The sequence below is a fragment of the Rhinatrema bivittatum genome, chromosome 3 (assembly GCF_901001135.1).
Source record: "Rhinatrema bivittatum chromosome 3, aRhiBiv1.1, whole genome shotgun sequence".
In the NCBI taxonomy this organism is placed as follows: domain Eukaryota; kingdom Metazoa; phylum Chordata; class Amphibia; order Gymnophiona; family Rhinatrematidae; genus Rhinatrema; species Rhinatrema bivittatum.
In genome coordinates this window covers 267,964,703-267,989,192 of record NC_042617.1, presented here as the reverse complement: position 1 = coordinate 267,989,192, position 24,490 = coordinate 267,964,703, and the positions used below count along the sequence as shown (strand labels likewise).

Sequence of the window (24,490 nt, the reverse complement as noted above, 5' to 3'; positions counted from 1 at the left end):
ATTGGGTAACTATAGCATGGGTTATTTTCCCCTATATACATCACTTTGCACTTAACCAACATGAGTGTGTTGGAAATGCAGGAATATGTGGGGTATATACATATGAATTTGCAAGGGTAGGAGTTGTGATTTTGAAAGCAGCTTTTGGTGTCATTCTTCAACAGCTGCTTCAATTATTTCTCCCTGTCTCTATGCCTGTATTTCTCTCTGGCAAAATGCTAGAAGGATGAATGGAGCACTAGCCAACATTCTCCAGCCCCTGTTTCTCATGGAAAGTAATAGGGATATTTTGGAGATTTGGATCTCTCAATATACTGAACTGATATTTCTAGTTTCCAACTTTAAGCAAGCTTTTCACATTTTTTTCCTGCATGCTAAATTTGGTGAATTTCCATCCTTTTTTTGGGGGTGTTCTTGTGCTTAAAGCTAGTGCACCTCGAATAGCACTATAAAACTGATAAATAGTAATAGTACACATGAACATTGATCCTTTTTATATTATTCTATCTAACAACGTTTGGGGTGGGGATATCTATGTGTGTGCATGAATGAATGGGTATGTATGAGGGAGGGAGGTTTGTGTGTAGTGTGTTTGGAGCTCGGATTCTCAACCCAGTCCTTGGGACATACGTAGTCAGTCAGGTTTTCAGGATATCAACAATAAAGTATGCATGAGATATATTTACATACAATGGAGGTGGTACATACAAATCTATCTCATGAATACTCATTATGAATATCCTGAAAACCTGACTGGCTGGGTGTGTCCTAAGGATTGAGTTGAAAAACATTGATCTGGAAGGATGGATATGTGGAGCAATATGTACGTTTTGTGGGTAGCTAGAGGTTTGTGGAGGGGGTGTGTGTATATAGGGGTTGTGGGGTATTTTTGGGGGTATGACATTGTGTAGGTAGCAAATATGCATGTGTGGGGTTTTTGTGGGTGGGGGTTGTATGTGTGTGAAGGTTGTATGTGTATTTGGGTTGTGTGGTTACAGGGATGTGGATGAGAGTGGTGAATAGAGTTATGAATTAAGAAGCCTCATCATTTATTTTCTCTGTGTCTCTGAAGGGATGTGTGTGAGTATGTATGTGTGGTGGGTGGGTTTGAAGGGCTAGGGTACTGTTTCCCAGCCAGTGTGCCACAGAAACGTTGCCAGATGTTCAGATCCAGACCAGCATCTGGGCTCTACTTTCAGCACCAAGACTCACCGGTGATGGCTCTTAATCAAGTAGGAGGTGGCTCTCTTTTCTGAGAACATGTGTAATCATGCATGCTGTCTCTTCCTAGCTACAGCGTGAGGCCTGGAATGTGGCAGTTAATTAGCAGCAGACAGTGCATAGATAGCTGAGCCCTGCTTTGTACAAGACGCACAGCACTTCCTCATCTACCCTCTCTTGAGCATCCAGCTTCTCTTATCTCCAGGCTTAGACATGGAAATCATGAACTAAGCAATGGATGTGGCTCATTTTGAGTGTTGAGAGCAGCAGCAGTGGAGGAGCTCCGTCAGCCACAAGCAGCAGCCAAGATAACTAACTGAGTAGGCAGCCCACATCTAGGGTTGCCAGCCGGCACCAGATTTTCAGGATATGTTGATCCAGTCTTGGTTTATCCCATTGCATGCAGGGACTTGTAGTTCTGATTTCCTTGTTGCATTCCTAAGAAAAGCAAGATTACAAGTCCCTGCAGGCAGTGGGTTAAAACCAGGACTGGCTTAGCCTGTCCTGGAAACTTGGAGCCAGTTGGCAACCCTATCTGTATCACACCAACTTCTCCCTTCTCTTGCACTTGTATAAACAGAGAATTGTTCCATTATGATGGGTTCATGTGTGTTTCTGCCCCTCTCTTTTTTTTTTTTTTTAATTTGGAGGAGAGATTGATGGGACTTCAGTGCTTCCTTAGTTCTTCTTTTGATCAATTGAGTCCTCTTCATGTCCACTTTGTTTGCCCCACGGAGGATGGTGTGCTACACAACATTTTTATTCATACAGGTGTGCCTTGGTCTTGAAAATGTTGAAAAACACCAAGCTAGGGCATATGCATGTACTTGAAACTCCTTTTATTGCCACCTGGGCTTCCCTCTGCTGGCATCTTTGATTCCTAGCCTACATTTCCGACACTGATGTAATCTTTGCTGGTTGGAACCACCACAGCCAAATGAATGAAGAGGCAGGGTTGCCAGAAACAACTTCAACCTAGTCCTCTGGGCTCTCCCACTTGGCATACATTTTTCCTACTATATCCCTTTCTCTGGTGCTGATATAATTTGAGCCATTAGATCAAAAAAGACAGCACAGGCAGCAGAATGTCACTGGCAGCATATATGAAGGGGAACGACAAAGGGACGTGGCCTTTCATAAGAAACTGAAGAGCACATTGAAGAGGGAGTGAACCACCACCAATGAGGTACAGGTAAGAAATCACATCTAATCTTCTCCAGTAACAATCTGCGCATAGGCTGTACTCGCCTACCACCCCCCCCCCCCCCCCCAGCTCCTTCCACTCCTTTGCTTGTTGTCTTTTTTTAATCCTGGCTATCACCCCTGCATCCCTTCACCCGACTAGCCACAAATGTGCCTCTCGGACACTACATCCATTAAATTCATCCATGGAAATGGAAGTTAAGGATGATGGAGGCAACTGATTACAAATGGTAGGCCTCCAACCTAACAGTCCAGAGAAATCTCCCATGAATACTTGCCAACAACTGGCTCTCAAACCCATTGTTAAAATACTTCTACTCAATGCCAGATCAGTAAATAACAAGATAAATATCATCTCAGAGAAACCTGGCTTTTGAAGACTGAGAAGTAAATGCAAGTCAGCTCTGTCCGCCCAACTGCTCAATCCTACTTCAAAGCAGGATTGGAAGGTAGGGTGGTGGCATGGCCACGTTATTTCCTGATACCTATAAACAAGGAAAGACCAACATTCCACATGCATATGGCTGTGAACACCTATAAACATTATTAGAAGTTAAGTTTGCATTTCTATGCTTCTCACCCAATAAAAAAACTGACAATCTGTCCAACCTCCTTGAACTAAACTTGACAAATCATCTAGTCATCAACTCCCTGCTTGTTCTTGGAGACCTGAGTCTCCATGCTGATGTTTCCTCCAGGGAACAAGTCAGAGACTTTGTGGAATGAATGACTGCTGTGGGTTTCTTCAATGAGTAAAGGGGTCCACACATCAAGCCGGAAAACCCTTGACTTCATTTTCATGCCTTCAACTACCCTGCTCCAACATAATCATGACAATCTACAAACCACTTTGCTGTCCTAGTCCAATTATTTTCTGCTAACACTGACCCTTAATAGGTTAGAGAAACATCCTCAATTTCCTCCGCAAAGAACCTGAACATCAGAAACTTAACCCAGAGCTGCTTCTAGAAAACCTCCATCTCCCACAGTGGAATACATGGTACAACACTGGAATTCAGATCCTAGATAAATTAACCATAAATTAACCCCAAAGAAAACCTGTTTACCCAAACAGCATAAGACTCTACCCTGGTTCACCAGCAAGGTCCATGCTCTAAGACAAGAAAAAAGGCATTTAGAAAAAAACTGGATCTGAACAGGACAGCTTGAAATGTAACTAATACAGAACAAACTTTAACAGATCTGTGTTTTTCAACGTCCCCCCCTCCCCTCCCGGTTCAAATCTTATTGCCAATGCTTAGAAAAATACACAAAATAGTGTAAAATGAATAAACCAGATGAATAATAATAAAAAAGGAACACAGTTTATTGTGCATTAACATATTAACATATATAATACTACATAGCCATGTTTTAGTAATGCCTGCAGCAGGAGTAAATTATTCTTGCCTCTTTTCTTCTTTGCAGTGCTCAGAACTGTACAAAAGAACTATTCAGAATCCACAAAGACCTCATCCAACTGGATATTCAGATTGACAGACTGCTACCCTCCCATAATGAATGTGAAAACTTTGTGTGTTACTTTACTGACAAAATCCTGACAATCCACACATTTAAATGACTCAAACATCTGGACATCAGGATATCAATATTCAAAACAGCACTTACAGGCCGATACAGTAAAAATCGCGGAAGCGCACGCACAGGCCACTCTCCTGTGTGCGCAATATAGTAATTTAATTTATTTAAATTAGGGCTGGCGGTAAAAAGAGGCACTAGGGACACTAGCGTGTCCCTAAAGCCTCTTTTCGGACAGGAGCGGCGGCTGTCAGCGGGTTTGACAGCCGACGCTCAATTTTGCTGGTGTCGATTCTCGAGCCCACGGACAGCCACGGGTTCGGAAACCGGACGCCAGCAAAATTGAGCGTCCAGTTTTCAACCCACGAGCCGCGGGCCTATTTCAAAATTTTTTTTTTCTTTTTTTACTTTTTTTTTAACTTTCGGGACCTCCGACTTAATATTGCCATGATATTAAGTTGGAGGGTGCACAGAAAAGCAGTTTTTATTGCTTTTCTGTGCACTTTCCTAGTGCCTGCAGAAATTTCTTAAAGTAAAAATGTGCGGCTTGGCTGCACATTTTACTTACTGAATCGCGTGGAAATACCTAATAGGGCCATCAACATGCATTTGCTTGTTGCGGGCGCTATTAGGTTCATGGGGGTTGGATGTGCATTTTCAACGCACTATTACCCCTTACTGAATAAGGGGTAAAGCTAGCATGTCGAAAACGCGCTTCTAATCGCGGGTTAACAGTGCGCTCCGTTGGAGCGCACTGTTAACCCGCATGTATCGGCCTGCTAGTCTGGTAAGTACCGCATGTATCGGCATAGTCTGGTAAGTACCGCATGTATCGGCCTGCTAGTCTGGTAAGTACCACTTCTCTAGCTAAATGGTGCTGAATTTCCGGCTAGGATCAGCAGCAAGATAAGTCGTTTATCTAGCGTATTTAACCAGATAAGTTGGGGCAAGGAATGGGCGTAGAGGGGAGAAGTTGAGTTAGCCGACCAAGTTATCTGGCTAACTCTGGTCAGGCCACAGGGCTGTTCTTAAGTTAGTTAGATACACTTATCCAGCTAACCTCAAGGCAAAGCAGTTGTCATTTGGAATGGAGCATTGGTCAGCCATCTAACAATTTCCCTTACAAAATAAAGGAGTTTTTTTGGGGGAGTCTTGATACTCTGAAAATACTGATTGGAGATTTCTGTTTTTCAAATTAATTCTTGATATTCACATTTTCTTACTGCATGACACATTTGGTGAATTTCCATCTCTCTGTTTGGAGATGTACTGTGCCAATAGAGAGATCTCTTTTATATACAGTAATTCATGCCAACGTTCCGTATGTTGGAAAGCATAAAAAGGTAGGTTGTAGATATTGAAAAGAAGACCTATCAAAAATTGTGATTGGAATTGAGAATTAAACCCCAGTTCTGATATAGATATTTACTATTGAGGGTAGAGATGTACTTTGTTTGATTTTGTTTCGTTACTTTACAGGCATACATTTTTTAAAATGCATACAATCATATTTACATGCATAAGTAACAGAATAAAATATAAAAAACCACCACAACAAAAAAGAATTCAACAGAAATACATTTTTTTTCTGTGCACACCTCTAATTGCATGTAGTTTGTTAGATTGTAACTGAAGATCAAATTAACATGAATCAGTAAAATTGGAGCATACAGTTAGAGGAATTTATGTCTAAAAGTCAATTACCTGACATTAACCAGTTTGGGTGTCGCAAGAACTACTCTATGGAGTATCTGTTACTAAAAGTGATGGTCACTCTACTTGGTTGTTTAGATCAAAGATCTTCAGGTATATTGATTCATTTAGATCTTTCTGCAGCTTTTGACTCTTTACATCATGACATTCTATTAAGGACTTTGTTCCTGAGTGGGATTGGAGGTACTGTATTAGATTGGTTTCGTTCTTATCTCACTAACAGAATGCAAAGGGTCCACACTGGATCTATTTGTTCTACATGGAGAAAATTAAAGTGGGATGTCCCCCGGGGGTCAGCCCTTTCATCGGCATTATTCAATATTTATTTGGCTCCCATTGGAGAGATATTTCTGTCACTTAACATTAAATATGTTATATATGCTGATGATATTCAGTTCTTTCTTCCATGTAGTTCTGATGGGGATGTTCCTGAAGCCAGGCTACAGGAGGTCATTAGCTTCCTTCAGAAATGGTTACTTGCTCACTGCTTATTCCTTAACATGAAGAAAACTCAAGTTCTTGGGGTGGGCAAGGGGTTTGATTTTACAAGGCTAAAAGAGGTTTGGATTTCCAAATCCCTCTCAGTGCCAATTCAATCTGAAATCAAGGGTCTGAGCGTTTTCTTAGACTCTGAACTTACTTTGAAGCAACAAATTTCCTACGTGGCTAGGACCGCTTTTTACAAACTTAAGCTAGTTCGCCTATAGAAAAGTTTGCTATCTGCATCATTTTTCTGGATGGTTGTTCAAAGTCTTGGGCTCTCTCACCTAGATTATTGTGCCTCTCTGTATACTGGTCTCCTGGCTAAGCTGATACATGGTGTTACAATTAATAGAAAACGCCTCTGCCTGAGTTGTATCAGCATGGTCACGAAGAGAACATATAACGCCAGTTCTGAAAGAACTGCATTGGCTTCCAGTTAAATGGAGAAGTAGGTTTAGGATAATTGCCTTTGTTTTCAAACTATTGAAACTCACTCCCTCGCGTATTTTGAAAAACCACCTTGAATGGTACACCCCCGGTTGTGCTTTGCGATCACAAGATGCTCAGCTTCTAGCAATCAACTCGGTTAAGAAATTTAGGCTGGTTCATACCAGGAGGGGCGCATTCTCCTCAGTGGCTGCACTAGAGTGGAATAAGCTCCCGGTCATTCTCAAACAGCAATAGGATTTCAAACTTTTTAGAAAAGCTGTAAAGGCGATATTTTTTCTTGAGGCATTTATATGAGTTGGCAATTCACATTTTAATATGTTTTAATATATTTGTAAAATTGTAACCTGATTTATTTGTATGTTGTATTGTCTATAATTATACGAATGTTTTCATGTAATCCACACTGAACAGATGTCTGGAGGTTGTGGAATATAAGATTCTAAATAAATAAAATATATACATATTTAGAGTCCCATTACATAGGAACATTTTGGCACTCATTTATACTTCGATTTGCACCAGACTGCTTTAATCTGATTTTGGAGTGTGATTTCACCAAACCCCACCTAGGGGTAAATATTTGGATTATGGTGACGATACAATAAAATTTGTATGAAAAAACTTTGTGTGCGACGTCTAACATTTATACGTGTGTATGGAACCTTTACTGGGGGGAGGTTCAGAGTAGGTAAATGAGTGGAGGTTGGGGTTTTGACTCCCCCACAGCAGATGGTATGCTCTAGCAGTATGTAAACCATTGCCACCATCTTAAATTGTGGATTCTTAGTTTCATTTTCCTGAGTTGCCCTGCTGAAGGACAGACCTGCTTCTGCAGTCCCTCTTTTTGTTGTTTTCTGGATAAAGAACTTTGAAGGTCTTCTTCACAGAGACCTGGGTAAAGAGTGTTGGAAACACTTAACCCTATTTTGAGTCCCAGAGTTTTGGAGATTTATGGTTGGAGAAGGCCATTTTCCCCTCTTCCTTTCTCTCATTTAGTTTCTTTTTTTTCCCCACTGAGTTTTTGTCTGTGTGTTTTTTTTATTCAGTGAGAACACTAGGGCCCAGGGAGTCTGGTTTATGTATTCTGGAGACATGAAGGTTTCACCAAAAAAGAACCTGAGGAGAAGCTGTTTAATCAAGAAAGAATGGATTCTTATCTAGTGAGAAGCAGTGAAAATAATTTTTTTCTAAGACTTTCCAATATGGTCCTAGGTGAGACATATTGTGAAAGAGAGGAGTAAGATCAGTACCATAATTGGTGCTGACTGGATAGAAAGAGAATATTGAAGACTATTGGAAAGATTTGAAATAATGGCGACTCTTCAGTAGAGTAATTGGGATTACTAATCTAACCATTTTACAATGGGAAGAATCTGATATATATTTGAGAAATTGGTAGGTGGTTTACACTTTCTTCAGTCTAATTGGAAAGGAGAAGAAATTAAATTATCAGGGGATTGGCTATTACAAATTCTGAAGCTACTTATTGCAAGAGCAAGATCACAAATGTATTATTTTCTTAAATCTTAAATCAATTGGATACCACATCAAAGCGTTGTAAACATTTTTACAACTATTTGATCAATTATCAGTAAAGGAAGTTGGAACCCTCACAGCTTCCAGCGTGTTTATTGTGGCTGCTATAGACAAGAGATTATCAGTACTGTTTATTGTGGACCTATGGGGACATGTAGCTGTGACACATGCAAAAGGGCCCTGAAGCTAAGCTTCCCCCTACAGGGATCCCTGGACTACTCAGAAGTTAAGCTATCCTTGGAGAACTGGGCAAATAGGGTGTATTTTATTATTGTGTGCTCTTGGGGACTCGCCCACCCAGGCATTAAATGTGTATATTAAAACCTCACTTAACATATTATGTAATACATGTTACTAAGGACATACTAAAACTTTTCCTCAATAGTGTGGTCTTAGTTGTAATGTGGATGTTAACACAAAAAGGTCCATATTAGGTGCCAGAAATTTCCATACAAACTGATTCAAAATGAAAAGTCCAGTTAGCAGGGGGGATTTCTTCCTCATAAAGATTGTTTTGACTCCCTAACCTGGGTGTGTGCATCAATTAATTAATTAAAGATGTTTATATGCCACACCCTGCAAACAGTGTTGATTGGGGCGTTTACAATATAACATTCACAAAGTTAGACAATAAAACTGCTTAGGACAATTAAAAATAATAAAATCATCAAACAGTATAACAAAATATACAATGAAAAAAGGACAAAAAGGAAAAAATATTTACTTCTGGACATGCCTCAGTATATTAACCTATGTTGATAGAAACCTTTTTAATCCTGTGTTGCCAAAAGCTTTTTTAGAGAGGTGCATTTTTAAATGTTTTTTAAACTCTTTAATATTAGACATTAAGCGGATAAATTCAAGTAAAGCATTGCAGAGAGTGGGCCCAGCGATAGAAAAAGCACGCTTTCTAGTGAGATCGTCTAGCTATCTTAGTACTAGGAATGTCTAGAAGATTTTTATTTGCTGAATGGAGGTGTCGACCAGGTCTGTAGATACGTAAGGTTGTACATAAGACAGATATAGAGTTATTGTACATTAAATTATGAAAAATCTTGAGAATTTTGAACTGTATATGAAAGGATATAGGTAACCCATGCAAGGATCGGAGGATGGGTGTGATATGTTCATAGTAGAATTTGCTAATATGCGAGCAGCTGCATTCTGAATTAACTGAAGTGGTCAAATTGAATTGGCTGGGAGGCCTATACAGATAGGCGTTACAGATAGGCTAGTAAGAATCAGAGCTTGTAGAACTAAGCGAAAGCATTCTTTATCAAGAAATGGCTTTAGCCGTTTCAATAAATGAATTTTGAAGATTGAGGGTTTAACAGCTGCGGATATGTGTTAGGTTACACCAAGGTTTCTGGCTTTTTTTGCAATTGAGATAGAATGGCCATCAACTTTCAATAAACTAGGAGGGCAATGTGATGAATTTGGGATAGTGGTTAAAAGTATAAATGTAGTGGTTTGTGTATAAATGTAGAATTTATGCGCAAAGTGACAAAGGACATGGTGTTATCCCAAGAAACATTATATGGAATAAAACATTGTTTATTATAGGTATAGATTCTGAAATCTATGCCCAACTCAGAAAGAAGGCGGCAGAGTGGGAGCAGATATATGTTGAAAAGGAGGGCTGAGAGAGAAGAGCATTGTGGAACACCTGAAGGAATGAAATACCAGCTTGAGTTATGTGCACCAATGTTTATTTGTTTTGAGGGTGATTGAGTAAGTATGAGGTAAACCATTCGTGCACAGTGCCTATAATTCCAATAGATTCCAAGTGTGCAAGTAAGATTGTATGATCCAGTGTGTCAAATGCTGCAGATATGTCTAATAAAACTAAAATGTAATCTTATTCAAAAAGGCAAATAATAAATCAAAATAAATTAACAAATGAATGAGATTGGTCACATGTGGAGCATTTCACCTCCTCTCAATCCGACAAGAATGTCAGCTCCCCATCCTATAAGAACATAAGAAATTGCCATGCTGGGTCAATCCAAGGGTGCATCAAGCCCAGCATCCTGTTTCCAACAGAGGCCAAACCAGGCCACAAGAACCTGGAAATTACCCAAACACTAAGAAGATCCCATGCTACTGATGCAATTAATAGCAGTGACTATTCCCTAACGGGCGGATTTTAAATGCCCTGCTCGCGTAAATCCGCCCGGATTTTCGCGAGCAGGGCCCTCGCGCGCCCGGCGCACCTATTTTGCATAGGCCGCCGGCGCGCGCAGAGCCCCGGGAGGCGCTTAAGTCCCGGGTTTTTTTTTAAAGGGGGCATGTCGGGGCGGGGCCAAATGTTGCGGCGTTTCGGGGGCAGGACCGGGGGCGTGGCGCTGGCCCATGGGCGTGGTCGAGGCCTCCGGACCAGCCCCCGGGTTGGATGACGGCGCGCCAGCAGTCCGCTGGCACGCATAGATTTATGTCTGCTTCTAGCAGGCGTAAATCGAGGGACAAAGGAAAGGGGGGGTTTAGATAGGGCTGGGGGGGTGGGTTAGGTAGGGGAAGGGAGGGGAAGGTGAGGGGAGGGTGAAAGAAAGTTCTCTCCGAGGCCGCTCCGATTTCGGAGCGGCCTCGGAGGAAACGGAGGCAGGCTGCGTGGCTCGGCGCGCGCAGGCTGCCCAAAATTGGCAGCCTTGCGCGCGCCAATCTAGGATTTTACGGTATAAGATACGCGCGGCTATGCGTGTATCTTATAAAATCCAGCGTAATTTTGTTTGCGCCTGCTGCACGAACAAAAGTACGCGATCGCGCTCTTTTTTAAAATCTACCCCTAAGTAAACTTGATTAATAGCCATTAATGGACTTCTCCTCCAAGAACTTATCCAAACGTTTTTTGAACCCAGCTACACTAACTGCACTAACCACATCCTCTGGCAACAAATTCCAGAGCTTTATTGTGTGTTGAGTGAAAAAGAATTTTCTCCGATTAGTCTTAAATGTGCTACTTGCTAACTTCATGGAATGCCCCCTAGTCCTTCTATTATTTGAAAGTGTAAATAACCGAGTCACATCTACTCGTTCAAGACCTCTCATGATCTTAAAGATCTCTATCATATCCCCCCTCAGCCGTCTCTTCTCCAAGCTGAACAGTCCTAACCTCTTCAGCCTTTCCTCATAGGGGAGCTGTTCCAACCCCTTTATCATTTTGGTTGTCCTTCTCTGTACCTTCTCCATCGCAACTATATCTTTTTTGAGATGTGGCGACCAGAATTGTACACAGTATTCAAGGTGTGGTCTCACCAAGGAGCGATATAGAGGCATTATGACATTTTCCATTTTATTAACCATTTGATTCCTAATAATTCCTAACATTTTGTTTGCTTTTTTGTCTGTTGCAGCACACTGTGCCGACGATTTTAAAGTATTATCCACTATGATGCCTAGATCTTTTTCCTGGGTGGTAGCTCCTAATAAAGAACTTAACATCGTGTATCTACAGCAAGGGTTATTTTTCCCTATATGTAACACCTTGCACTTGTCCACATTAAATTTCATCTGCCATTTGGATGCCCAATCTTCCAGTCTTGCAAGGTCCTCCTGTAATGTATCACAGTCTGCTTGTGATTTAACTACTTTGAATAATTTTGTATCATCCGCAAATTTGATAACCTCACTCGTCATATTCCTTTCCAGATCATTTATATATATATTGAAAAGCACGGGTCCAAGTACAGATCCCTGAGGCACTCCACTATTTACCCTTTTCCACTGAGAAAATTGACCATTTAATCCTACTCTGTTTCCTGTCTTTTAACCAGTTTGTAATCCACGAAAGGACATCACTTCCTATCCCATGACTTTTTAGTTTTCGTAGAAGCCTCTCATGAGGGACTTTGTCAAACGCCTTCTGAAAATCCAAATACACTTTATCTACTGGTTCACCTTTATCCACATGTTTATTAACCCCTTCAAAAAAATGAAGCAGATTTGTTAGGCAAGACTTCCCTTGGGTAAATCCGTGTTGACTGTGTTCCATTAAATCATATCTTTCTATATGCTCTACGATTTTGATCTTTAGAATAGTTTCCACTATTTTTCCCAGCACTGAAGTTAGGCTCACTGGTCTATAGTTACCCGGATTGCCCCTGGAGCCTTTTTTAAATATTGGGGTTACATTGGCCACCCTTCAGTCTTCAGGTACAATGGATGATTTTAATGATAGGTTACAAATTTTAACTAATAGATCAGAAATTTCATTTTTGAGTTCCTTCAGTACCCTAGGATGCATACCATCCAGTCCAGCTGATTTGCTTCTCTTTAGTTTGTCAATCTGGCCTACTACATCTTCCAGGTTCACAGTGATTTCGTTCAGTTCGTCTGACTCAGCACACCTGAAAACCATCTCCGGAACTGGTATCTCCCCAACATCCTCATTAGTAAACACGGAAGCAAAGAATTCATTTAGTTTTTCTGCAATGGCCTTATCTTCCCTAAGAGCCCCTTTAACCCCTCGGTTATCTAATGGTCCAACCAACTCCCTCACAGGTTTCTTGCTTTGGATATATTTTAAAAAGTTTTTATTATGAGTTTTTGCCTCTATGGCCAACTTCATTTCAAATTCTCTCTTCGCCTGTCTTATCAATGTTTTACAGTTAACTTGACAATGCTTATGTTTTATCCTATTTTCTTCAGATGGATCCTTCTTCCAATTTTTGAAGGATTTTTTTTTGGCTAAACTAGCCTCTTTCACCTCACCTTTTAACCATGATGGTAATCGTTTTGCCTTCCTTCCACCTTTCTTAATGCGTGGAATACAGATGGACTGCGCCTCTAGGATTGTATTTTTAAACAATGTCCAAGCCTGTTGAATGCTTTTAATCTTTGCAGCTGAATGGTAGGGCTCTGGTGACCCCCAATGACATTCCCCAGATCAAGGGGCCTGTGTGCTCCAATGGAACCTCCCTAGGTGGGTCCCACCTGCCTTTTTACTACAAGGGATCAGATGAAGATTCATGCTGAAGAGAAGAGCACCTTTCTGCTCTGCTGCCAACTTTAAAAATGACACCAACTGACTTCTCATACTACTTTGCCTCACACAAGGAGCTCACTAAAAGTTAATACCTGGTCCAAGGCAAACGTTCAGTTTTTAGCCTTTACTGGGTCCACAGTAAATAGGTGTTCAGAACATACTCTGTTTCCGACAGGACCTGTAAAGCCTTATTTGCATTTGATGATCTCTCATTTAAATGGGAGTGCATGTTAATTTCGGCGTAACCTTGTTAGCTTCGTGAGGGGATTGCATGAATGGGCATGTTTGAAGCCTGACTGCATCACACTCTACTTTTATCATCAATGGTCATTTTCTAAAGAAATAAAAGGTACAGGTCAGAGGCAGTGACAGCCTCTGCCTTCCCCTCCAGCTGCAATGGAGAAAAGGAAGTAAAGTTCAAAACGGTTCCAGACCTGCGATCTGGTGTGACCTGGCAGAATGTCATCACTGTTCGGCATGCACAATAAGAACTGTTATATTTTATCGCCTTTAGGCCCCTGAGGATAGAGTTTTGATCCACAATCCATAAGAACATAAGAAATTGCCATGCAGGGTCAGACCAAGGGCCCATCAAGCCCAGCATCCTGTTTCCAACAGAGGCCAATCCAGGCCACAAGAACCTGGCAATTACCCAAACACTAAGAAGATCCCATGCTACTGATGCAATTAATAGCAGTGGCTATTCCCTAAGTAAATTTGATTAATAGCCATTAATGGACTTCTCCTCCAAGAACTTATCCAAACCTTTTGAACCAGCTACACTAACTGCACTAACCACATCCTCTGGCAACAAATTCCAGAGCTTTATTGTGCGTTGAGTGAAAAAGAATTTTCTCCGAGTGTTCAATTGCTTTTAAAAATGATTACAGAAATGCTTATGCCTTGAAAATAATAATAATAAAAAAATCTATAAAAAAAACCAAATAAACTAACACAGGAAAAAGATGGTCTTCAGCCATTACAACGGCATTAGGAAAGAAAATGCTTTCTTTGCTGTGCTTTATAAATTGCTGTGACTAAAAGCCCGTAAATAGTACCAGTTCTGCTGGAAGCACAGCAGGGCTGAAATGGAAAGGAACCCTGCAGTGTCTGACGGCTTTATCTGTCGCGCACGTCTGGGAGTTCTATGGAATTTTCCGAAGCGCTGTGCTTCCATGAGAGAGCAGGCAAAGGCAGGAGAGGAATAAGAGAGTCCTAATGCTCTTCCCCATTGCCTTTATTTATCACAAAATATATATCACCAGGTAGTTTGTTTCTAAATTAGAACATTAATCTCCACTGTTAAGTCTTCTCGGGCTGTAGAGCTCAAGAAAAATTAGTGTGAAGTGAAATTTAATTGCTAAACATGACTGCACCGTCTGAGGACAATTTCAAAGCCAGTTTCGTGTGTGAATAACGATTTATATATGTAAATCGACAATCTTAAAATTGTCCTCCCTTCATGCAGCTAAAGGTTTGTGCATTGAACACACAGACTTTCCTTTGAAAACTGGGTCAAAGTCCATGGGTAAATAGTAACCCGTGGACTTTGTCCCAAAACAGAGAGATTGAAAATGACCTCTTCTATACTACAAGCATGGAAAAATGTACAAGTATTAAGGTACATTGAGCTGCTCTGTTAGGAGACATTTTATAATGATGCCTTGGCAGGTGGGGTCTCCATTCAAAAGCTTTTGTACACCTCTGCCTGCCATTTGAGGCAGATCTTTTAAATAGGATGTAGCCCACAGCCAATTTAATAAAACGGAATAAACAGACTGATTTGCCAGGTAATTCAATAACCAGGGCAGATTCTCCCACTGTTGGAGAGTGATTCATGTGGCACCAGCTTTCTTGTTATGCTAAGATTTCCAAAGGCGGTAGAGCTACCCAGCTGCGGGATCGTTTGCAGATGTTTCTGGTAAATCATTTTTGCAGCCTAGGGCATATTCATTGTTCTGTATGGTTTGGGAAAAAAAAAGTTTTTAGGGAAAATTAACATCATCCATGTCTGAAACTAGTTTTAATCTAGCTTGAGACAGTGCAGTAGGTTGTATGGCTGGGTAATGGCTATTACTTTTCACATGGATAGTGAGAGGTGGGTCACAGGCTGCTTCATTATTGCCTGGACCAACTGTTTAATTCATCTCTGAACATTGTAGCTGAACTGCAAATCTAGGTTATGTGAGCCTGGTCAGAGACAGCTTGGTAGGATGGATGAAGATCCAAGCGAAGCTGAGTCAGTGTCACTGTCACCCAAGTTGTAAATGTAAATTCATCCATCCTTAGCCTGAAGCTTTTGCCATGTCTCTTGTTAAAAAAAAAAAAAAAAAAAAAGTGGCTGGTTAATACAAGTGTCCTTTTTGACGTTTATAGTGGGAGTACATGCAATGATAATTTCAGGAAGCCTGTACTATGTTCTCTTCCATCCTAAATAAGAAACAAAAAGGAACCATGGCTAAGAAGTCTTCAACAGGAAATGTCATGTCATTTTACCTGGGTTTTAAAAAAAAGTAACACTTTGGTTTGCCTACCTAATTATTTTCACAGGACTTATTGCCTGCTTGGGACCTGCTGCGTTGCCGCCTATGAAAATGGTAGCTGAAAGGATCCCGGCATCCAGAACCCACTTCAGATTCCAGCGAATTCCAGTTTTTGATGCAATTGAGAACATGGGCAGGTAAACATGAGGCTTGCCACAGAGATAGGAGCAACAGAATCACAATCCAAGGTAGAAATGCAGAATCCGTGTTCAGCCTGAGTATTTCCTAGGGGTGTGCTTTCATTTTTAAATGAAATGAAATGAAAACCCCCCCCCCCCACAAAAAACACTCACATTGCTTATTTTTCCCCATTTAAAATGAAACAAAGCAATACACCCCCGTTTCCTGAAATGTATTCTTTTTCCGTTGACATTTGAGTGAGAAAGTCAATGGGGAAAAAAGACTTAGGTAAGAGAAATTCACCCCCCCACTCCTCCACTGTCCCCTTAAGTCCCCCCCCCCAATCCTGAAGCATGAGTAACCCTTCCTGAGGGGTCTCTGATGCAGGCAGGGCCGGTGCAAAGGTCTGTAGTGCCCTAGGCCGACCATTGTAACACCGCCCCACCCCCCAAACCCACCCGGAGTTGAATGTGCCCTCTGAAAGTGGTAGGTATATAGCAGTGATGGCTAACCTATGACATGCGTGTCAGAGGTGACACACCGAGACTTTTTGCTGACACGCGCAGCGTTTCGTGGACTATCAGGATTTTTTTTTTAATCGGCTGTGCCGAGCCTTTTTTTTTTTTTTTTATCAGCTGCGCCGACCCTTTAAAACTAGTTTTTTAGTATCCCCCCACCCTCCGGACCCCTCCACCCCCACCCCCCCAATGCCCCCGGGCGCAGCGACAGGCAGATAGGCAGGGCTGCGGCCCGAAGAAAAAGATCACTTTTAAACGTGCTGATACTCCTCCTCTTTCCTGCCTGTGCCGCCCCGGAAGTAAACGTTGCCGGAGCCACGTGGGCTGGAAGGAGGTGAAGCATCGGCGCGTGCAGAAGAGGAGCAGCGCTTGCGTTTATGGGCAGCTGCGAATCCCAAGTCGCAGTGGCCCGAGAAGAGGAAGAGGCCTGGTAGCAGTGCTGCCGCAGAGCCCATCCTGCGACGACCCGCGAAGAGGAGGCCCAGAGGTGAGAGAGAGGCTGAGGGCCTGTAGAGGGGGTGTGTGTGTGTGTGTGTGTGTGTGTGCGTGTATGAGATGAGTTGAGAGATTGTGTGTGAGAGTGAGGACCTGAATGTTTGCAGAGATGGCATGTGCTTGAGCAAGATAGCATGTGGGAGTGAGAGCCTGTGCTTGAGCAAGACAGCATGTGGAAGTGAGAGCCTGTGCTTGAGCAAGACAGCATGTGGGAGTGAGAGAGAGCCTGTGTGTGTGAGAGTCAGACAGCATGTGCCAGTGAGAGACTGTGTGTATGAATGATTGTATGAAAGAGAGCATGTGACAGTGAGAGCCTGTGTGTGTGTGAGAGAGAGAGAAATGCATGTGAGAATGAGAACCTGTGTGTTTGAGGGAAGAAGATGGAGAGAAAAGAAACAGAAAAAAGACAATATAAAAGGAATTGGCAAAAAAAAATAAAGGGAAGGTGGGGAAAAAATAAGAAAGGGAAGGTGGGAAAAAAAAAGCCTGTGACCAACCAATTAGAAAATGAAGATCAGACAGCAAAGGTAAAAAACAAAATAAATTATTTTTTAGTGATTGGCACATGTAATCTTTGGGAATGTGCAAGAATAGCACTTTCTCTATGCGGATCTCACAATGTACGAGATCAGCATGGAGAAAATGGAAGCCCACGGGGCCTGCACAGAGGAGGCAGCAGAATGGGCGTCAGTGTCAGTAGCAGCAATCGGCATCTCCCCAATAGCCATGCGGCAGCAGTGACAGTGGCAGCAGAGGAATGAGAGAGGTTCTGAGGTTGCTGGCAAAAGAGAAGGGGAGTCTGCCTTTAGTGTGTGCATGTGTATGAATGGGACTCTGCCTGGGGGTCTCTGTGTGTGAATGCATAGGTGCCTGCCTGGGGGTCTGTGTGTGTGAGAATGAATTGGTGCCTGCCTGGAGGATGGAGCGGGAGTGGTGTGAAAATGAATGGGAGCCTGCCTGGGGTTCAGTGTGTGTGTGTGTGCATGTGTGTATGTGAGGGAGCCAGTGAGTGTGAGAGCATGTGTGTATGAGAAAATCCAGAGGAGTAAGAGTTGGGGGGGGGGGGGTGGAGGGGGAGACAGTGTTTTAATTGAAGATTTAGCCAATGAAATTCAGCAACAAAAAAGTCACTAAGCGGGTAAGGCAAAGAATTATTTGTTTTTGCTTTATTAATAAATATAGAACATATATTAAAATTATAACTTTTTGTTATTAATATTAGAGTTACAAATATCACAAAATTATGGATTTTTCTAGCAGTGACACACCACCCGAGTTATGCTCGTTTTTTTAAATGAATTTTGACACACTGAGCGCAAAAGGTTGGCCATCACTGGTATATAGGGTTACATGGTCACCCTCTTTCAGTTCTCTCTCTCTCTTTCTCTTGTAGCAAGCAATCCATGACTACTATCCCCTCGTATTTTGAAAATGGCACCCTCGTATGCCCTGGTGGCACCCCGCCCACTGACGCCGCCCTAGGCGACTGCCTAGTCCTGCCTAATGGTCGCACCAGCCCTGGGGGCAGGAGCAATCTGTTGCTTCTGCCCTGCCGGCTTCTGGTTGGAAAATGCCAGCTGGCGCCATTTTGTGGGATGATCATATGCTGCACAGGCATAAAACCAAATGGCCCCAGTCTTGGGGGCCAACTGGAACTAGTTTTCATCTGGGAACCAGTAGGGCAGGAGTGACTGGGGATTAGTCCCTACCTTTCTACATTGGAGACCCCCCACGGAAGGGGTAAGCATGGTTCGGAGGAGCGAGGAAAAACTTTTTTTTTCTTTTTGTTTTCTTTGTTTATTTCACTTCAGAAAATGAAATGAACCAAAACAAAGATTAACAAACTGAAACCTGAATTCCCCCCCCCCCCAACACCCCTCTCAAATGTTTCCATTCACATCCCTGTTTCTCATATCGCAGGGTTCAGTGGCTTAGAATAGAAACAAAGAAATTAAATCGGCTCACAAGTACCAAGGTCCCCAAACTGGTTATTTCATATCCTGATTTTATCAGCTCTTACTGATTTGATTTCTGATCACAATCTGCCTGAGCCCCACTCAGCAGGAAAGATTTGGCACATGGCTGGGTCTTTCAATTGCAATTCATAATGACTTCTGTCTGAACCATAATACTTTCTGCGAAGGACACCCTTTGCTAGGCTGAAAATCCCCCCTATCTGATGCAGGCTGCATATAAAGGAGAAGTAAGATATGGTGGCTTGAAGTCATTTTATTAAAAAAATTAAAACCCTAAAAATGTTTCCTGTGGGCACAGGGATGGTGAAAGGTCTGGGCGAGTTATGGTATCAAATGTAGTGTGTTAGAAATTTTGAATTTGAAACTAGGGGAGAACAGTGCTGGGACAATATGTAAGCACTGATTTTGTTCCTTTTGGGGTAGATTTTAAAAGAAGCGCGATCAGCCTACTTTTGCTTGCGCATCAGACTCAAGCAAAAGTACGCTGGATTTTAGTAGATACGCGCGGAGCCGCGCGTATCCACTAAAATCCTGGATCGGCGCGCGCAAGGCTATCGATTTCGTATAGCCTGCGCGCGCCGAGCCGCGCTGCCTCCCCCCGTTCCCTCCAAGGCCGCTCCGAAATCGGAGCGGCCTCGGAGGGAACTTTCCTTTGCCCTCCCCTCACCTTACCCTCCCTTCCCCTACCTAACCCACCCACCCGGCCCTGTCTACACCCCCCCCCTTACCTTTGTCGGGGGATTTACGCCTCCCGGAGGGAGACGTAAATCCCCGCGCGCCAGCGGGCCTGCTGCGCGCTGGGCCGCGACCTGGGGGCGGGTACGGAGGGCGCGGCCACGCCCCCGGGCCGTAGCCACGCCCCCGTACCTGCCCCCAAAACGCTGCCGACACGCCCCCGGAACGCCGCGACGACCGGGCCCGCCCCCCGACACGCCCCCGACACGCCCCCCTCCGAGAACCCCGGGACTTACGCGAGTCCCGGGGCTCTGCGCGCGCCGGGAGGCCTATGTAAAATAGGCTTCCCGGCGCGCAGGGCCCTGCTCGCGTAAATCCGCCCGGTTTTGGGCGGATTTACGCGAGCAGGGCTCTGAAAATCCGCCCCTTTATGTTTTGTACCATGCTCACTTGCCAACCAGAGCAGTCTCTCAGGTGACCGTGAATTTATGTTTAGGGCTACTAGATTTTATTTATTTAAAAATGTTTATATACCGCCTTTACAATTCAAAAGAATTAATCAAAACGGTTTACAACCGACATACATAATAAATAAACTTTAAAAACAAGATCAAATGCTATCATCATTAGAGATGTGCTTCGGGTTTTCATATTGCGTCAGACTTCATTTCAGGGCCCCCCCACGGGAATTTCATTTTTCCTGTGGTTCGGGTTTTTTTGGGGGGGAGGCCCCGATTTTTGGGTTAGCGCGCACTAATGGGAGCTAGTGCACGCTAACCCAAAACTGAATTTTTTCTAAAATTTCAGAAAAAATTCATTCGTTTTTCGGTTCTCCCGAACCATTCCGAATTAGGCGATTTTGTTGAAATTGCCTAATTCTGGAAAAACGAATGCACATCCCTAATCATCATTCATCCCCATCCCTGGGTATGCCACATTTATTTTTAAACACAGCTTTCTGTATTTTCCACTTTAGTTTTTGTAATTAAAATAATCTGACTAAAACCAGCTCTCTTTCCATATTAGTTTCTTTGGGGGGTTTTTTGGGATGGGGAGGTTCTATATTTCTGTATTTGACAACTTGACTAGAAGAACCAATGAATCTGCTTCTTAACCCATTATGTCCCAGTGTCCTATTTAGAGAATAGTTTCTTTAAAAATTTGGGACATAATGGGTTAAAGATGAAATTTTTTTTAACATAGATACATATTGTTTATTTTTTTTAATCTAAATTGTCCTCCATATTTTACTCCCACCTTATACTAGCAGCCACTGCTTTCCCTCCCTTCTCGGGTCTGAGCAGGCCACCTCCCACAGCATTCCCAGGTTCAAGCAGACTGATGGACTCTGGATCTGAATCCAGATCCCCCTCCTCCGCCACCCCATGCCATTCTCTCACACACTCGCACATTTCTCATTTTATGTTTCTAGTTCATGGACATGCACACTGTCCCTTAATTACTTCTTTCAGAGGCACTCAAAGCATCCATATTTTATGCCTTCTTTTCTGGTTAAAAATAAATACAGATGTAATTGAATTCAGTTCTGTATATCTGTCTTTATATGTGCATTAAAAAAAGACTGGGAGCTCTGCCTTAGAATAGAAACATTTTTTTTTTCTTGTCTTGTGCAGATGGCGAAGCAGAGATTGCTACCCTAATTTATTCAGTCTCGATATTTAATTTTTTAAAATTTTTGTTATAGTTATGGACTGCAGGCTTCTGATTGAAGTGCTGACATCGAGCACACTTGAACAGGTTTTTTTTTATAAATGCTTTCCAACATATGGAATGTTAGAAATAATTATGTAAAAGGGAACCCTAGGGTTTGTTTAGCCGGCATTGCTGTATCCTGCTATATGGAGAGTCCCTGCTTTGGTTCCTGGATCAGGTCTTCCATACTTCTGGTTGGCTGGGCTGGAGGTGCTACAAAGACAGCCCCTGTGGGCACGGAGTCAGGGTTATCAACAAGAGTGACACCTGGTGGCCAGAGCTGGAACCCATGATGCAGGGTTCTGGAGCAGGCTCTGGTACTTGACTCCTGACCTCAACAGTTCCTTAAGGAGCTCCGGTGCAGGGCTGCTAGTCCCAGGACTGCTGCTGCTGCTGCTGTAACCCTGCCTAGGGTTGTTTACAAAAGATTTTTTTAAGTTCGGGAATATTCTCTCTCCCAAAAGAGTTCAATAAGAGTGAAAAGAGCTGGTATTATTTGTGCTCTGCAAGATGCAAGGTTTGTTTCCTTCCTTCCCACTGAAGCTCTTCCAGCACGAGCTAGAGCTGAGCCCCGGTTGAGAGTGGAGTTTGAAGTGAAGGGTAGAGAAAAGAGGGGATTCCTCGCCAAGGAGTCCAAGTAGTTAGAAAAGTGAACAAGTGAATTTGGTTAGTAAGAGAGTATAACTATTTATACCTTCCCAGTATGGTAGAGAGGTTTGCAAAGAGCACTGGGAGCCATTCCCAAAGGACTCAGTCCTTGAGAGGAGCTGGAGACCCTGGTGGAGAACTGAAGAAAACCCTGCTTTGGGGTAATTCACTGTTCTGCATCTATAAGTGACTGTTTTTCTTGACTCTACCTGTTTTTTTTCTTTAAGGGTTTTATTTTATTTTATACTTTTTTTACTGTACCCTGATAATTTGATTTTTTATCTTGAATTTGGACACTAACTTGGATTCTACAATAAATCTATTTTTGTTTTGGAACTAAATCAGTGGTGTGGTCCCTTTGTGTGTTGTTCAGTCTCCCCTTGGGCCTCCCAGAAGTTGTCTGATTCCCATTTGCGAACGCTGTGTCACTCACCTCCCGTGCAGTTCCTGAAGGTGTCCCATGGGAGAAGCAGGTTTACCCTGCAGTAACCAAAATGGAAAGGGGGGGGGGGGGGGGGGGGCCTATTAAAATTGGGAGAAAAATCCCCAACTAGGTGCAATTGAAGGCTCAGGCTCGCAACCCCAGGATTCCAGCAATGGTTCCAATTCAGCTGGAAGAAGAAGAAGAAGAAAAGAGGAGCTAACAGGACAAGAAGAAATTGCATAGCTACTTAGAAGAGCTGCATGCGAGTGTTACAGAAGCTCCGGATGTGCAGGTATTTACTGCAAGTTGGGGAGGGATGTGTGTGAGTAGAGGGGTATGGCTCACATCCTCCCTACTCTCCTGCTCCCATGTTCTCTCCCCCATACTCTCCTCCCCCATATTCTCTATTTAGCCTCTCTGTTCAAAGTCTCCATTCTCCTTTCCATAGACCCCATCTTGGTGGGCAGTAGTTCCTCTTTTTTGATTGGTAGGGCTTGGAAACGCAAATACACTCATGCACAATGCCCTCTCTCCCACCTCCCCCCCCCCCACACATTCTTCTACCCCAGACTCCCCATAACCCTATGTCCACATACACAGCTTATACAAACCAAACCCACACAACTAAGCCCTCCCCAACAATCCCCTCCCCAACCCACCCACACAAAGAAATGTGGGCTCCTTAGTACAAAAAAAAGATTTTTCTCTATTTGCTAGGTCAGGGAGCAGGCAATTACATATGGAGGAGGAAGATGCTTGAGCGTTAGCAATATCAGCCACTGTTCAAACGTTATTCTTTTTCTCATGGGTTTTAGGACTGGAGCTGCTATACATCAGGGAGGGTTGGAGCCCCCTTCCTCCCATAAGTCGCCCTCCAGCATAGTTGAGAGCTTAGGGCAAATGCTCAGTTCGCCTAAGGCTTGGCCTTAAATCAAATGGTTTATTCTGAAACTGCCCTGTCTCCTCTTTTCTTTTTCAGGCTTGACCATGTGGCAGCAACTGGAAAAAGGCATACGGAGGCTGCAGCATAACAGGTCCTCGATATGTAATGTGAGAAACCCCTCGCCTCCTTCTAAGCAAGTCTTTGATGGAAAGCGTTCACCATGCCAGGCCTCTGCATGCCTTTCCTACTTGTTTGAAAACAGCAAGTGAACATCCTCTGAGTTTGAAAGAGGTGTTTTTTAAATTTATTTATTTTTTTTAATTTTAATTTTAATTTTTTTTTATTGAGGTCAGCACTTCAGTGGGGATTCCCGAATGAACTGAAAAACATAAATGGAAAAATGACTGTGGGAAAAAAAATTAAGGTAAATAAAATTGTATCCGGGACACCTGCTTCACAATAAGCCATATGACTGAAGGCAAATCTGTTACAGATTAATGATCAATACTGCTTAAGTAAATGGTTAGTTCCAAAGTGCAAAATTTAACAGGGTCACAGACTTTGACAGCGCTGTCAATAGACATATATTCCATGCACATAGTTTTGTTCAGCTTTTATCATTTGTAATTAGCAAAACAATGTTATTTTCCAACAAGCTTCTTTCCCTGAGGGCCAGACTCACCTTCTATCAGCTTGATCCTGAGGTAAGCAAGGATCAGCAGCAGAAGTAGGGTCACAGGCAGGAAGACCCCACCAAAAAGGAACCAGCCAGGGAGCTCCCGTAGAAATGTTGAGAGGGTGTAACCCATAGTCATTGTGATCCACTTCACCCAAGATCTGCAGTGCCGCTGAAATAATCTCTGGCTGCTTCAGCTTTGAAGGGTTCTCTTTCTCTCTCTCTCTCTCACACATTTCGGCCTTTGTTCAGACAATGGCAATATTCTGTTTTGGACTTTGTTCTGTTTGAGCAGACCCGTGATTTCCAAGAGGATTGCCCTCTGGTTGTAAGATAACAGAGCTGTGAAGTTACAGAACAACAGTGCAGGTTGGTGGGGATCCTGAATGGAACTTCACTCTCAGTCTTTTGACTGTTACGTTGTGCCACTATAGTATATACCTCATTTAACTTTCTTAGACTGGTTTCAGACCAGTTTTCAACTGCAAAACGAATGAGCTTTAGAACTGTGGAATGCATGTAAAACCAGTTTGAAACTGGTTTCAAATACACTGAAATAATTAGACAAGGGTTTTGTAATTGTGCTAAATATTTTATACAACCTTTTCTAACCCAAAGAATCCAAACATCTGCATGTATTCACAGTATCTCAGTGACCTGGAATTCAGGAGGATATTCTGGAATAAGGAAAGA

General features: G+C 42.7%; 1 protein-coding gene across 1 annotated transcript in view; it reads right to left on the bottom strand.

Annotated features, from left to right (window-relative positions):
- Positions 1-24,071, bottom strand: part of SMLR1 (small leucine rich protein 1) — a 63,976-nt gene extending 39,905 nt beyond the window's left edge. The window contains exon 1 of the mRNA XM_029594562.1: positions 23,804-24,071. Within this exon, the coding sequence (XP_029450422.1) occupies positions 23,804-23,936 (133 nt within the window). The 5' untranslated portion in view covers positions 23,937-24,071. The remainder of the gene's footprint in view (positions 1-23,803) is intronic.
- Positions 24,072-24,490: the final 419 nt, after the last annotated feature.